We start from the raw sequence: 15,388 nt of genomic DNA on the forward strand, positions 1-15,388 counted from the left end.
ATTAAAACAAAAATAATAATAAAAAAAATCCATTGACTTCAGTGAATTTCAACGGAAATTTAGAGAACCCTAAGGAATTAAAAAAAATCAATAGAATCCCGAAATCCTTGAGTTTCATGTTTTAATTTATTATAAGCAGTGACTAAAATTTGATTGAAGGGGCTAAAATTTGATTTAAGATAAAAAGTAACTGTGTGGCAGCCCTAAATATTGAAATAAATAAACATGAATTATTTTCCTTAGCATATGTATATTTCGTTGCTTACTCTTTTCGTTATGTAATTTCCTTTTAAAAAGTAACTTGCCCATCACTGCTTTCCAATTATATTTATTTTCCGACACTCATTTAATTTCTTTCAGAAATGAAAATTTTCTTAATTTGTAATTCAAAATGTTTATAACCTCGCAGCTTTGCTTTAAAATGAACAATTTTAATTTAATAATTTTAATTAAATCGTTGAAAATTTTCCAATTCAAAGTTAAAAAACTTGAATAGTTTTTATGAAAACCGTTCAAAATTGAATGATTTTCAGATTAAAGTAGTTGTGTTAAAAATCAGATCTCTGAAAAACGTAGTTTTTTTGATATGTTGATTTTAATCAATGATAGCTTGCTTTCGGTGCAAACATTCTGTATAACTCTATTGTTTCAATTTTGAAAGTAAACTTTTCTATGGCAAAAATTGACAACCTAGTTATTTGTGCAAATAACTATTTATAAATATTATTTACTTAAAAATTGGAAACAGTAAATTTGTAGAGAATGCTATCCCTGAAAAATAAGCCATGATTTATTAAAATTCAACCATTTTTTTCAATTAGTAAGAAGCGAGAACTAGAAAAATTGCAGTTACAAAAACTATTAATTAAATAATTATTTTTCATAAGTTTAACTTTTGTTAAATATAATGTTTTCTCTTTCGTAAGAAATGACTCATAAGATCATTTCAATTCTTAAAATCATAGAAATATTTTGTTTTCACAGACATGATTTTCGACATAACTACCTTGAAGCGTTTAAAATAAGACAATTTTTAATAGGGTTCAAAATTGAACGATTCTGAATCATTAAAGCTTGTACAATCGTATTTTAAATTGAATTGAAAGTGGTTTACGAAAAATAATTTTAAATCCAAACATTAACAATTAGCAATTAACATCAAACGTTTGAAGTTTTTCTCTTTTATTTATTTTATTTTTCAAATTAAATTTTCTCAGTTTCGAACGCTACATAATTTCAAATGTTACCCTTTAAACTATTTAAATTTCAAATTGTTTAATGATTGCAAGGCTTTAATTTCAAAATGAAATATTTCCAACATATTTAATTTAAAAATCTAATTTTGCAATTTCTATTTTTTTAATATTCAGAACAAAATTGCAACATTTTTTAAGCTTCCAGATTCAAATATTTAATTCTGGAACGATTTATATAAAATTGTTCATTGTCAAAGGATTGAAATTAGAAACGATGCAAGTTTAAAAATGATAAAATGTAAAACGTTAAATTTTTAGCGTTTTATTTCGAAATTGCTCAACTTTATACGTGCAAAATACTTTCGATCAAAAACTGTTCGTGAAAACTAATTTTCCTAACAAGAGATCTTTTAATTCCAAATTATTTTATTTTGTTAATCATCTTAAAAGCTGTCAATGCTCTTTCTATGAGAAATATGTTTCTCTAAAGACCTTTGTCTTTTCAGGAAGCAGGTAAAAAAGTAATGTCACTTTTTTACTACTTGTTCATAGTTGAATCGTGCCAGGGCATAATCATGTTAGTAGAACTTTTTTCAAAACATGTTTTATTAGCTTAATAATTCTCTAAAATTGAACCGCACATTGTGATGAAAAATTGATTTTTAATTTGCTTAAACAATTTTTATTTTAACATTTTGTTTAAAAATGCGAGATGCAAAAAAAAGTATGAAATACAAATTCTATATCGTATTATTGTTTATTTATAATTTTATAGTATGTCGCTAATCAAGCCCATAAAAAATTTCGAAACACATGCACTTTATGTAAGTTTTTTAGTATTATCTATCGAATAGTGCTATTAGTTTTTCCCTATATTGCCGTTTTAATCAAATAGTTTAAATAGTTTAAAAATCTTCTTTTGTTGTAAAATCTAATTATAATAAACGATTTTATAAATCTAATTTTTCACTTTTGAGCCCCCTATTTCTCTCTTTAGCTTCACTGATATTCCTTATGTTAATTAGAGTTACGCAGGAGAATTTTGATGAGCTCAAACTCTTGAAAGTACGTTCTCATTTTTTCCTTTCTTCAATGATTCGAATTTGGAGAATTTTCTTTTGTTATCTTGAAAATTGTTTGGCTTGCCACTTAAATGGTTCTGCCTTGACACTCTTCAGTTCTTATTCCTTTTTATTTACCTTGAAAAAAGGCTGATTTTAAAGTCTACTTTAGTTAAAATGAAATCGAAATAATTTCTTTGTTTCTTTTTCTAGTCGGATTTCAGTGGTCGAGTAGTGAACAACGATCACTTCCTCTATTGGGGCGAGGCCTTTAAAACTTCAGAGGATGGTTTGGAGTACCAGTTTCAAGTAATAGAGCACACAGAATTCATAGACGATGCTTCTTTTCAGCCCTTTAAAGGCGGTAAAATGGAGCCCTATGCAAAAAGGTGTTCCTCGACTAAAATTACGAGCGCCGAGAAACTGATGTACATTTGCAAGAATCAGTTGGGAATAGAAAAAGAATACGAGCAGAAAGTTATACCCGACGGCAAATTGAACATTGACGGTTTCATATGCGTGTTTGATGTGAGCGTCGTACCTAATCGCTCGATAGAAAAGCAGGTTGAGATTGTCGCCAATGTTCTGAATAATCTAGTGAAAACTAAAAAACCAGTTGTTTTAGTAACGACTAAGAACGACGACGCCAACGAACAATATGTCAAAGAAGCCGAGAGGCTTGTTTTGCGCAAAGAGTACAAAAATTCCATAGCCTTGGTCGAAACCTCCGCACATGAGAATATTAATATCGACTTAGCTTTCATGGTTTTGGCTCAGCTGATCGATAAGACCAAAGTACGTAGCAAAATAATTCCTTTCAGCGAGGCTAACAGGGCGAGAAAGGAACTTATGGACGCATCCACAGACTCTTTGCAGAGGCTTATTCGAATACATGTTACTGATTATCGAGCCCTTTGGTCACAAGCTTCGAAGAAACTCGCACAGCACAAGGAATTTACGGCCTTTGTCGAACTTTTTGGCATTGACGCTACCCAAAGATTATTTAGAAGGCATATTAAAAAGCTCAAGGATGAACAAGTGGCCAAAAAAATCCAGGGCTATTTGGATATGCTCCCGGATATTCTTCATGAAATTTGTCCCGACATCTCTAATTTAATAAACGAGTAAGTCTTTAAAACTTATCGAAGTATTAAACAAAAAAAAACATTTGTAGGTTCCTAATGAAATTTAAATTCAGCTATTACAGCGGTTCAGTCGCTAATTTAAGGTGAAAAAGGAGATATCAAGGGGATTTAGCACGTTTTTTAGTCATTTTTGTTTTTACATTTTTTTTACTGAAAACAAAATACATCAGAAAAATTTTTTCCAGCAGATCAAAGACTGAAAAGAGATAAATAACATGATTAAAAAGGCTCGACCTTGAATTTTTTAAAATGTTTTTTGTCAGTAGATAAATTTGGATTTTGTATTATTATCAATTTTATTTTAGTGAATTATTTTCAATGTAAACACATTAGTTAATCAAAGTATTTTTTAACTGAGATAGCAAAAAAATCATTTAAACAATACAGATATGACTATTTGAAAAACCTACTTTTTCTTTTTTTGTATCCTTGAATGTTTAACGTTAGTTTATAATTAGTTTTTATGTACTTTTTATCATATTATTTTTGATTTCGAAAATTTTATTTTCACAAACACGGCTAAAATAATATTCTCTGATTTCATTACATATTTTATAAGTATTAAAAATTAACCAAAATTCGTATTTATTTATCACAGGCTTCACAGGCTTCTCCTATTCTGCCTTTTCCCTTTATTTTCGTTTTTTACTTAAACGCCAGTTGAATTAATATGCCTCAATAAGAAAATCCGATTCCTTTAGGTTGAAAGTTAATTCTTTTTAGTTGAAAAATCTCCTACATATTTTGTTTGTCAAAAATTAGATTATTTGGTTGAAAATTTAATTATTTTGTTGAAAATTCCACAATTTTGTGAAAAAGTCGTCATTTTTACTAAGAAATGTAACTTTTCTGTTGGAAATTAATCTGTATTGGTTGAGGATTCAACTGTTTTATTTAAAATTTGTCTTCTTTGTGTGAATTCAACTGTTTTAAGTAAAAAATTTAAAGCTTGTCTTACCTCTGTTTTACAAAATTACATTTTTTCTAAGGATTCATCCTTTTTAGTTACAAACTTCCACTGCTTTCTTAAAAATTAAACTACTTCTTAAAAAAATTCATTTTATTGGTTAAGAATCAACTTGTTTGGTTAAAAACTCATCTGTTTTGGTTATGGATTCAACTATTTGTTTGAAATTCGTCTTCTTTTGTTGAATTGAACTATTCTTTTATGCAAAATTGAAGTAAGTTTTGGTTCAAATATCAACTATTACATTTTTCGTTAAGAATGTATCTTCTTGGGTTAACAATTTTCCTATTGAGTTGAACAGTTAATTATTTTGTTGAAAAAACAAGAATTTGATTAAAAAGTCATTCTTTTTGGTTGATAATTCAAGTATTTTGGTATAAATCTCATGTTTTTGGTTACAAAAATTCAACTATAAATTAAGCTGTTTTGTTTGAAGATTCAACTATTTTATTAAAAATTTGTATTTTTTGGTTCAAATCAATTTTTTTTTGTTTGTTTTTTATTTATTTATTTAAAGTTAAATTAGTTTTGAAAATGTAATCATTTTGTTGAAAATTCGTATTTTTGACTTACGAATTCAACGATTTGGTTGATTTTTTTCGTTTTAGACTGGAAACACTTTTTTTTGTTAAAGATTCATCTTTGTGGTTGAAAATTTTACTATATTGTTGAAAATAAACGGTTTTACAGAAAATTTGCCTTTTTGACTTTTAGATTTAACAATTGGTCAGAAAATTCAAATATTTGGTTAAAAATTTACTTCTTGGTTGAAAATGTATATTTTCGGATTAAAAATGTAACTGTTTGAGGAAAAATCGTCTTTTCGATTCTATCCTACTGTTGGAAAACTTTGGCTAAAAAATTGAACCACTTTCTTAAAAATTCATTTTTATGGTTGAAGATTCATAATTTTAGTTCAAAATGCATCTGTTTGGTTGGAAATTGGTATTTTTGGTATAAAATTAATCTTCTCGGTTAAATATTCATCTTTTTGTTTGAAAATTCAACTATATTTGGTGAAAAATTCATCTATTGCATTGAAAATGCATAATTTTTAGATGAAATATTAGGAATTGAAGGTGTTTCAATTAGAATTGAATATTAGTACATACGTTATATTTATTTTAAATATTTTATTCTCCTATTTTCGTGATATTTCCCCTGTTTTTAGAGCATTTTTTCCTGTGAAGTCTGTTATCCTCATAAAGATGCGTTTTATTTGCCACTACAGAATTTATTTATCTTTCGAGTTTTGTTTTACAATTTAATGGTCATTCGCTCTTGACGATGTTCTTCAAATCTGGAAAAGGGCAAAATAGGGTCACTATTCTCGATATGTGTTTCAGGGGATTTTTCAAATTTAAATTTGGGGGGGGGGGGGGGGGGGGGTAAAAGGGGACCAACAATTTGAATCCCTGCAATTTGAATTTTTGTTTCCGTTTTTTAGGGAGTGGTCAACAATTCAGCAGTATATAAAAGAGCATCCAGATTTTCACCAGTACTTCTATGAGTGCCCGGAAGACATTCCCTGGATTGATTACGACTTTGGTGAAAATAACACTTCAAAGATTCCTTATGACGTGTTGGAAACTTCCGAGGCTGAAACTGTTTTCAAGAATCACATAAATCAATTACAGCAAGAACAACGCAGACTCGAGTAAGATTCTTAAATTATATGATCGATTGCGAACAAGCCTTTAGATTTAGATTATAATTATAAGTTCTGGCTCGATACCTATAGTCATACCTTTCACCAAAAGACTAATTTTTATTTAAGATTGTAGCCTGTCATATTACTCTGTAGTGTACTAATGCTTTGCTTTATTCTGGGTGGCGTTTCTTTTTGCAGACTTCCAAAAAGGTAATTAAACACGCTATTTACTGCTAGATTTTACTTATCGTCGATTCACTTCCTGGGTTCTTATTTACCATTACCTGGCAGCTAGTTGTCTTGCTATTAGTCGCGCACAAGATATTAGTGGAATCATTAGTTTTTCTAGAAAAATAATAGAAATTCTAGAGTTTAGTGTAGAATTTAAGAGATATTTCAAATTTAGAGAATCGTTAAAACAAATTATTTTTTTCAATCTTATATTTCGATTCTCGAAAAGACTTGAAGAATTCTATAGACTTTTAAATCAAATTGTTTCTGTTGTTTGCAGGGGGGTTTGAATTTATCTTCTAGTTATTGATTCTTGGTTAATACTCTCTTTGAATTTTCAAATAGATACAAAAAGCAGTTTAAGCAATTGCTGGAAGAGACTGGATATGTTACTCCAGGAAAGCATCTCTCTGAAGTCAGAGTACTTTTTATGGGTCGAGAATGTTTCGAAGCTTTGTCGCATCACGATTGTCAAGAAGTATATGATCAGCATCAAAAAGAGATTATCGAAAAAGCCAAGCACAATTTTCAAGTAAGTTTTAAAAATTGTTCTTTTATAATAGACTGGCGCTCTTAATTATGAGAGCGTTCATTAATTACATAAGGCTTTTTATTGGGGAGGGGGGTGGGGGGCAAAAATTCTAGAAATCTCTTAGAATTTTTTGAGAGTTTCTCTAAAATCCGTGAGAATATCCCTTACAATTTCTAAAAATTAGTTAAAATCCTTGAAATTCCTTGAAATATGTCAAAATCTTACGAGATCACGTGACATATTTAGAATCAGTTTAAAATTCGCTGCAATCGTTAAAATCCGCAGGTATCTTTCTGAATCTCTTGAAATCTTTAAATTTCGTTAAATATTTTGAAATCCTATCTAATATCCGTGAATATAATTTTGAATTTTTTAAGATTCTTTGAAATCCCGTGAAATCTTCGACACCTCTTAAAATTTCTTAAAATACGTTTAAATTCATTAAATCTTTTGCAATATTCGCTATCTCTTGAAACCCTTTAAAATCCCATGACTTGAAATATTTTAAAATTTCTTTAAATTCTTTGCATTCGGCGAAAATCTGATTAAACTCCTTGAACTCCCTTGAAATCTTGTAAAATATTTTGAAAAAAATGTTAGTCCTTTAAAATACCTCAAATATGTTGAAATACTTTAAAGTTCGCGAAAATCTTTCTTCATGTTTTTAAGTCTTTTTAAATCGTTCAAAAGAAATTAAAATTACTCGAAAATCCTTCAAATCTTTTATAATGTTCAGAAGTCTTTTAAAATTACGTTATACCTTTTAAAATCCTATCTAGAATCCATAGATATACTTTAAATCTCTTAAAATTTCACGAAATCATCGAAACCCTTTAAAATTCGTTAAAATTTTTTTAAACCCTTTGAACTGTTTGTAAGTCGTTTAAAATCTTATGCAATCGCTTAAATTTTTCGAAATCTCATTATAATTCCCAGAAATCTTTTAAAATGTTGTAAAATACTTCTTCTGTATCTCTTAAAATCCTTTTAAAATTCCGAGACTTCTTTTTAAATATCCCTGGCGAATTATCTTAAATTCCTTTTTAATTCTTGAGAAAAGATTAAAATGCCTTGAAATATGTTGAAATCTATTTAAAGCCATACCAATCTGCGGGAATCGTTTGAAATCTTTTTATTCCTATCTAATCCTTAGGAATCCCATGAAATCATTGAAACTCCTTTGAATCTTTGAAAATCCTTTAAAATTCCTCAAAGTCATTTCAGAAGATTTTTAAAATGTCCAATGATTTGAATGGATTTAAACGGTGTTTTAATTTCGAGATATTAGGTGAGAGGGCGTTTAAAATTTCAAAACTCATCCTTACATAATTAATGTACGTTCCCTATTCAGAAACTCATATTTCATCAATATTATATTTCAAAGTTTCGAGAGCGGGTAAAATGTTACGCATCTACTGATCCTTTGTCGAATATAATATATTAATATATTATGTTGTAAGTTTAGTAGTTTCTCGGATGTCAGTTTATTGTGAATAATTTAGAAACTACTGTTTCAGTATCTGGGCTTGTCTTCTACTTAATTTACAGTTTCTAATTATCTTCAAAATTCAACAAGTGTTTTCACAAACAGTGCCCAAGTTTAATTCTGAATACAAAAAACCTTAATTTACATTCTTAATAAGCTTTATAAATAATTATTCGCTTCCAGGAATTATTGTTGGAACACGCCGATCTGTTCTATCATTTTAAAAGCTTAGCTCCATCTGGCACTATTACGCAAGATGATATAAAAGACATAACCGACGCATTGCTAGATGACTTTAGGTGAGAAAAAGTTTGATCGATTTCAGTCTGTATTGAATTTACTTCCATGGCTAAAAAAATTGGATTTCAATTTTAATGCGAAATGACTATAACCTTGTTTTTGAAGGGGAAAACAATTTCTTGTTTGCAGGTATAAGGCTTTAGATAGACTGGATCAAGACAGAAAGCTGATGCTTTTTCAACACTTAGGATTTGTACATTGCCCTATCAGGGAACATTGTCCCGCGTTTCCAAATTGTATGGACGCTCTTATCGAGCGACTACTTGGAACAAAGGCGCACCGGTAAAAAAAATTTCCCTTTTTTCTACGTGCGATTTCATAGCTTTGTTTTTCATAGTTTCTAAATTAAAAACGTATCCCTTATGCTTGCAGACCGTCTTCCTGGAATCATAGTAGTCAGTGGCAATTGACGTCCGATAATAATCAATTGAATTTAGTCATACTCGGTAGTAATGGACTTAGCGAGGAATTCGCTTGTGAAATCCGAGCACAAACAGAGGACGATGAGGTCGAAATTGATTGTCAAATGTATACTCTGGGTTATAGAGTTATCGATGGAGACGTTGGATTACCGCACAATTCTTTCACGACTTCGGACTTCATGCCTCATGGTAATTAGACAGAGGGGAATTGATAACAGGGTTGATACAAAATACCATTTTTAACATTTCCTTAATTTCCTGACCGATTTTTCATTTTCCTTGACAGTTTTAAATTTTGCTTTCAGCTATAAAAATAACCGTTAGAGTATAATAACATAATAACAAGTGTAAAAAATGTTAAATAATTTAATTAATAAAGTTATAAAAATAGTAATATGTGAAAATAGGAAATCAGTAATTTTAATGTAAGAAAAGGTTTGTTTCTAATTTGATTTTAAATCTTTTTAGTGATAGCAGACTTCACAGCTGAAAATTCTCTTAGAACAGAGAAATTAGGGTGATTTTTCATGAAAATAGGGAAATAAATTCTTTTAAATAAAATAAATCTGTAGGTACCATATTGAATTCAATATGACAAGGTTCAGATTTCAAGTCGAAACCTATTGAATTTTCAAGTAAATAATTCAATTTTGAACCAAAAAAAGATTAATTTTCCACAAAACATAATTTTAAGACAGTTAAGTTTCAGTTAAATTTCTCAATTAAAAACAAATTAATATTCGAGAAAAAAAAGAATTTTTAACAAAGTAGTTAAATTTCTAATAAAAAAGATTAATTTTTAATAAAAGAGTTCATTTTTTAACGAAATATATGAATTTGTAATTTAAAAAAGGCGAATTGATAATGACAAATGTAATAGCTGATATTCCATTAAAAAAAAATTAATTTTAAATAGAGAACAGTTGACCTAAAAAGTGAATTCTTAATGAAAAATATAATAGTTCATGTTTCAACTGAAAAATTTAATTTTAATTTAGAAACAGTTGAATTCAACCAAAAAAGACGATTTTTTTTATCAAAATAGTTGAATCCTGAGCTAATATGGATTAGTTTTTAACCAAACAGTTGCATTTTTAACTAAACAAAGATCAAACTTCCATTAACCTATTAATTTTCGAGAATAAAGTTAATTTTCAAATAAAAACGGTTAATTTTCAACCAAACACGCGTATCTTAACTAATAAAATTAATTTTTAACAAGCTAGTACAACTTTCAATCAAGTAATTGGATTTTCTACCAAAAAAGATGAATTCTCAACGAAAAATGTAATATTTGATGTTTTGACTAAAAATCATCAATTTTCATGAAAAGCTGGAATGGTTAAATTTCTAGTTAAGAAAAGTAATTTTCAACGAAAAAGAAGTCCAACTTTGGACAAAAATAGATGACTGCCAAAACAATTGAATTTTCAAATAAATAATTAAATTTTCAACCAATAAAGATTAATTTTCCACTAAAAGAGATGAATGTTCAATGAAAAAAGCTGAGTTTTCAGCCTTAAAAGATAAAATTTCAAAAAAAAAAACAAAAAGCAAAAAAAAAGATTAAACGTCAACAAAAAACAGTTGAATTTTTAACCAAATAGTTGAATCTTCAAAACAAAAATACGAAGTTTTAAGAAGACTTTCAAGAACAAAAAATGAATCTCCCATAATATAGGTACATTTTCAATCAGAGATCAATTTTTAACTAAAATTATGAAACTTTAAAGAAATTTAACAAAAGTAGGTTAATTTTCAGCCAAGGAGTTGAGTTTTTAACCAAAAAAACATCATAATTTTAACATAGTTAAGTTTCAGTTAAATTTCTCAATTAAAAACAAATTAATATTCGAGAGAAAAAAGAATTTTTAAAAAAGTAGTTAAATTTGTAATCAAAAGGCTTAATTTTCCACTAAAATGACGAATCTTCCAACAACAAAATTAATTTTCAATAAAAGAGTTCATTTTTTAACGAAATATATGAATTTTTAATTTAAAAAAGTGAATTGATAATGACAAATGTAATAGCTGATATTCCAACTAAAAAAAAATAATTTTAAATAAAGAACTGTTGACCTAAAAAGTGAATTCTTAACAATTAATGTTGTTACATCTGAAAAAAGATGTTAATTTTAATTTAAAAACAGTCGAATTCAACCAAAGAAGACGATTTTTTTAATTAAAATATTTGAATCCTGACCTATAATGGATTAGTTTTGAACCAAACAGTTGTATTTTTAACTAAAAAAAGTTCAAATTTCCACTGAAAGAGAGTAATTTTCAACGAAGAATGATTTTTTACTCAAAAGTGGCAAAAATCTCAACCAATATGTTGAATTTTCGATCAAAAAAGGCGAATTCTTGACAAAACAATTGAATTTTTAACCTGAAAATGAGAATTTTCTTGTAGAAAGTTAACTTTCAACACAATAGTTGAATTTCTTACGGAAAGAATAGAAGTTTCAACAGAAAAGGGCGTTTTTTCAACAAAGCAGTCGAATTTTTGTATTATCCACCCGAACCTATTAATTTTCAAGAATAAAGTTAATTTAAAAAATGGAAAACTTAAGTTTTTCAGTTCAAGAAGTTGATTCTAAAGAAAATTCAACCAAATAGACAAATTAAATTTTTTAAATTAAATTAAATTAATTTTTAACAAGCATTTCAAAAATACCATTCCAGAAAATGGAATGGTTAAATTTCTAGTTAAGAAAAGGAATTTTCAACCAAAAAGTAGTTCAACTTTTGACAAAAAAAAATGACTGCCAAAATAATTGAATTCTAAACAAAATAATTAAATTTTTAACCAAATAGGAGACATTTCAATTAAAAAGAATTAACTTTTAAATAATAATAGTTGGATTTTCTTATAAATTTCTATAATATCAGATTGTGTTTAGACAAACAAAAAAACTAGAAAGGGGGGAAGTTTCTTGCAAATTTAAGAAAAAAAGGGAATTCTTTAATTAAGACGAAAAGAGGAGACTAAAGGAAAGCTTGTGAAGTTTGAACAGCGTTTATACTTTAATTTTATAAACTTGAGCTTCAGTTTATAGAAAATTTCTTGAATCTTTCAGATTTTCCCGGACTATCCCTAAGCAGTTTTAAGTTCCCTGACTCCCCTGAATTCCCTGACCTGTAGAAACTCTGGGCAATAAAGTTTATTAAGTAGCGAGAAGAAACTTTAGAAGCGGCAACTTTGATCAATTCCATTAATACTTGAAACAATTTGTGCTGTTTTATGGGTGTAAACTGGGTTAGTTCAAGGGACACACATAATGGAAAATTTCTTCTTTGCAGGATCATTTTGCATTTACTGCAATGAGGATTCTTTCGAGTATATTCGCTCGTCTTTGGAGAAAACCCTTCTTTCCAATTTGGAGCAGGAAGACCGGTTACCATTCCAGGGATTACCGATCGTGATCATGTTCGTGCCTGATCAGTGCATTGATGAAATGGAAGCATCTAGGCTGCGGGTCGAAGGGCAAAATTTAGCTGACAGTTTGCAGTGTCCATTTATCGATGTCTGCATTGACGATTTGGAACAGAACAAACGATTTCCAAGTTCGCTGGTAAAGGAGGCTTTGCAGCAACTTGTACAGTCAATAAATCATCGCGCTGGTTTTATAAACATTTATCAGAGTGTAATTGAATGTTTGGAACCCGATATTAGGTAAGTGTAGTTCTCGCAGAAACTACCAATGATGGTTTTCTAACTATTTTTTTTTAACTTCGTCCTTTTTTTTGCAGGATTATAATGTGTATGTTTTGTGGGGATCCTTATTCCGTCGAAAATGTCCTTGGCCCTTTGCTGAGCCATCAGTGTTGTTTTTTGAGCGGGGAGAGGTCCATTGTATTGGAAACATTTCTGGGAGAATCAAAACGCAGAGTCGAAGTAATAATATCTAGCTTTCATGGAGCGAATGCTTTTCGAGATGAACTCGTTCATGGTTTTATATTGGTGTATTCTACTAAGAGAAAAGCCTCTCTTGCAACTTTAAAGTAAGTCAGAACTCCTATTTATCTATTTTCTCCATTATTCTCTAGTCTCTAAAGCAGGGATCTCCACAATCCACAGGTGCAGCGAGGTCTTTTTTATGATCAACCAATTTTTTTCGACAGGAAACTGAGAAGAAATTCATGACCTCTTTGAAAAAAAATCCCAGTTGAAAGGGCTCGGAGAACCCTTTTTTCTGTTATATAACTTGAAAGACCTTGAAATAGAAAGTATTTTATTTGAAGTATTTGAACTAAGCAATTGCCGATAATTGTTGACAAAAATAAATGTTTTCGACATTAGCAATACTAAATAATTAAAATAATTTCGAAAATATAAGAAATTAAAAACATTGAAAATTGATTACTTAAAATTTAAAAAAAATGGAAAATGCATTAGCGCTTTTAAATAAAAATAATTTTAAATTTAATACTACTTTAAAGTATATTGAATGTTTCAAAGTCAAAGCTGCTTGAATCGAAACTGAAGAGAGAAAATTCTTTGCATTGGTATTAACAGATCGTAAAAATGGTAATTTATTTATTTTTAGTATCTGTGAGATATAATAGTATAATCCATTATTTAAGTCCATTTAACAATTCTTTAACTTTTAATATTGAAAAATTTGTTATTATGGATTTTAAAATTGATTATATATTTAATATTAGGTAATTGAAACTTAAGGAGGCGTGAATTTCTTGCTACTTTTTAATTTAGCATGAAAATTAAATTTTGGATTATTTATAAACAAAACAATTATTAGGGAATTTAAATTGTGAATGTAAAAAATTACAAAAGCATTTAATACTTTATTTAACAATATTAAAGTAACGAAAACTAAACATTCATTATTTTATTTCATAATTCTCATTTTTAGCTTGAAGTTTCGAATAGAAATAAGGGTCTCGAGTTTCAGGGTTCCCAGCGGCGAAAAATAAGGTAAAGAGTTTTAACAGTTCTGGGTCAAAACTGAGTAGATCCGACCTATTGGCCTGGAATCGCTAGTAGATACAGGATCTACCTTTGGAGACCCCTGCTCTAGAGCATCTATTGAGGCTCGGTATTTTATCATTTTTCTTTTTTTATTGTCTTAATAACTGATTTAGATCCTTAAAAATGTTATGGAAATTGTTTGTGTTATTTTAATTTAACTTTGATAAAAGATCTTCATGATATAACACCCACTGATCTAATTGCGCAAATATTCGTGTACTTCCTCTTAAAGAATATCGTTAAAAAGTAAGCCAGATATTCTGCAAATTAAAAAAATGTATGTTTCGAATTATGACCAACTCCATTTCAAATCAGGCAAAATTTCAAGAAAAGTTTAGGTCATAGTATCAGAATGATTCGATATTGTGAAAAATGACAAAATTGTGGCTGTTTAACTAAAATTCTTGATGAAATTTTACTTTTTATTTTGAATTAACAAAGTAATTCAGCTTTCAACCAAGTAGTTGAATTTCTAACGAAAAGGAATGAATTCTCCACAAAAAATGTATCTTTTTATATTTGAATCAAGAAAAAATTTTATTTGTTCGTCAAACAGTTCAACTTTCAACAAGATAGTTTAATTTTCAACCAAAAAGATGAAGTTTCAATCAAAAAGATTAATTTTGAAGAAATTGAATAAATGTTCTAGTAAAAGGTTTGAGCAATGGATGTGGTGCTAGTCCAACTTTAATTTGATTAATTTTTAGTTTATATATTTAACATTTCTAAATTTTTCAAACTAAATAGTTCAATGTTTAAAGAGTTAAGTTCGAAAAATGTAGTTCACCTTTCAACCAATGATTAGAATTTTTAAACTAAAAATATAAATTTTCAACAAAAGATATAATTGATATTTTAACAAAAAATCTTTTTAATTTAAAATAAAAGACAGTTTAATTTAACCAAAAAATACGACATTTTAACCAAATATATTAATTTTAAACCAAATAGTTAAATTTTTTACCAAATTGATGAATTTTCCAGCCGAAAAAAACGATTTTCATAAAAAAAGTTGAGTTCTCAACAAAAAAATTAATTTTTAACCGAAACAGATCAATTTTTAATCAAGCAGTTGCATTTTTAACTAAAAAAGGTACAATTTCTACACAAAGAGATGAATTTAAAAAAAAAACGTTCAACAAAATAGTTAAAAATCCAGGAAAAAACTTTGTTAATCATGAATGAAAGAAATTGCAATAAAATTGTTGAATTTCCAAGCCAAAAAGACGAATTTTCAACAAAACAATAAAATTTTGAACCAAAACATATTAATGCTCAACAACAAAATGAATAGTGGACTTTTCAACTGAAAGTAATGAACTTTGAACCGAAGATAATTTGATTTTCTCATAGGAATTTCTCAATAGGAATTTTGATAATTTATAGACTAAAGAATAACATTGA

The 15,388-nt window shown here is 28.3% G+C and overlaps 1 protein-coding gene across 7 annotated transcripts in view; it reads left to right on the forward strand.

The window, feature by feature from the left end:
• Nucleotides 1-15,388, forward strand: part of LOC117171576 (rho GTPase-activating protein 190) — a 50,057-nt gene that overhangs the window by 10,250 nt on the left and 24,419 nt on the right. For 3 of the 7 annotated variants that reach the window (XM_033359011.1, XM_033359013.1, XM_033359016.1), the window contains exons 3-11: nt 2,471-3,381; nt 5,817-6,026; nt 6,219-6,230; nt 6,597-6,783; nt 8,453-8,568; nt 8,675-8,851; nt 8,942-9,180; nt 12,295-12,667; nt 12,745-12,996. In XM_033359011.1, coding sequence (XP_033214902.1) covers nt 2,471-3,381; nt 5,817-6,026; nt 6,219-6,230; nt 6,597-6,783; nt 8,453-8,568; nt 8,675-8,851; nt 8,942-9,180; nt 12,295-12,667; nt 12,745-12,996 — 2,477 coding nt within the window. The remainder of the gene's footprint in view (nt 1-2,470; nt 3,382-5,816; nt 6,027-6,218; nt 6,231-6,596; nt 6,784-8,452; nt 8,569-8,674; nt 8,852-8,941; nt 9,181-12,294; nt 12,668-12,744; nt 12,997-15,388) is intronic. The other 4 variants (XM_033359018.1, XM_033359019.1, XM_033359017.1 and 1 more) reach the window with 3 other exon arrangements.

The sequence above is a fragment of the Belonocnema kinseyi genome, chromosome 4, assembly GCF_010883055.1.
Source record: "Belonocnema kinseyi isolate 2016_QV_RU_SX_M_011 chromosome 4, B_treatae_v1, whole genome shotgun sequence".
Lineage (NCBI taxonomy): Eukaryota > Metazoa > Arthropoda > Insecta > Hymenoptera > Cynipidae > Belonocnema > Belonocnema kinseyi.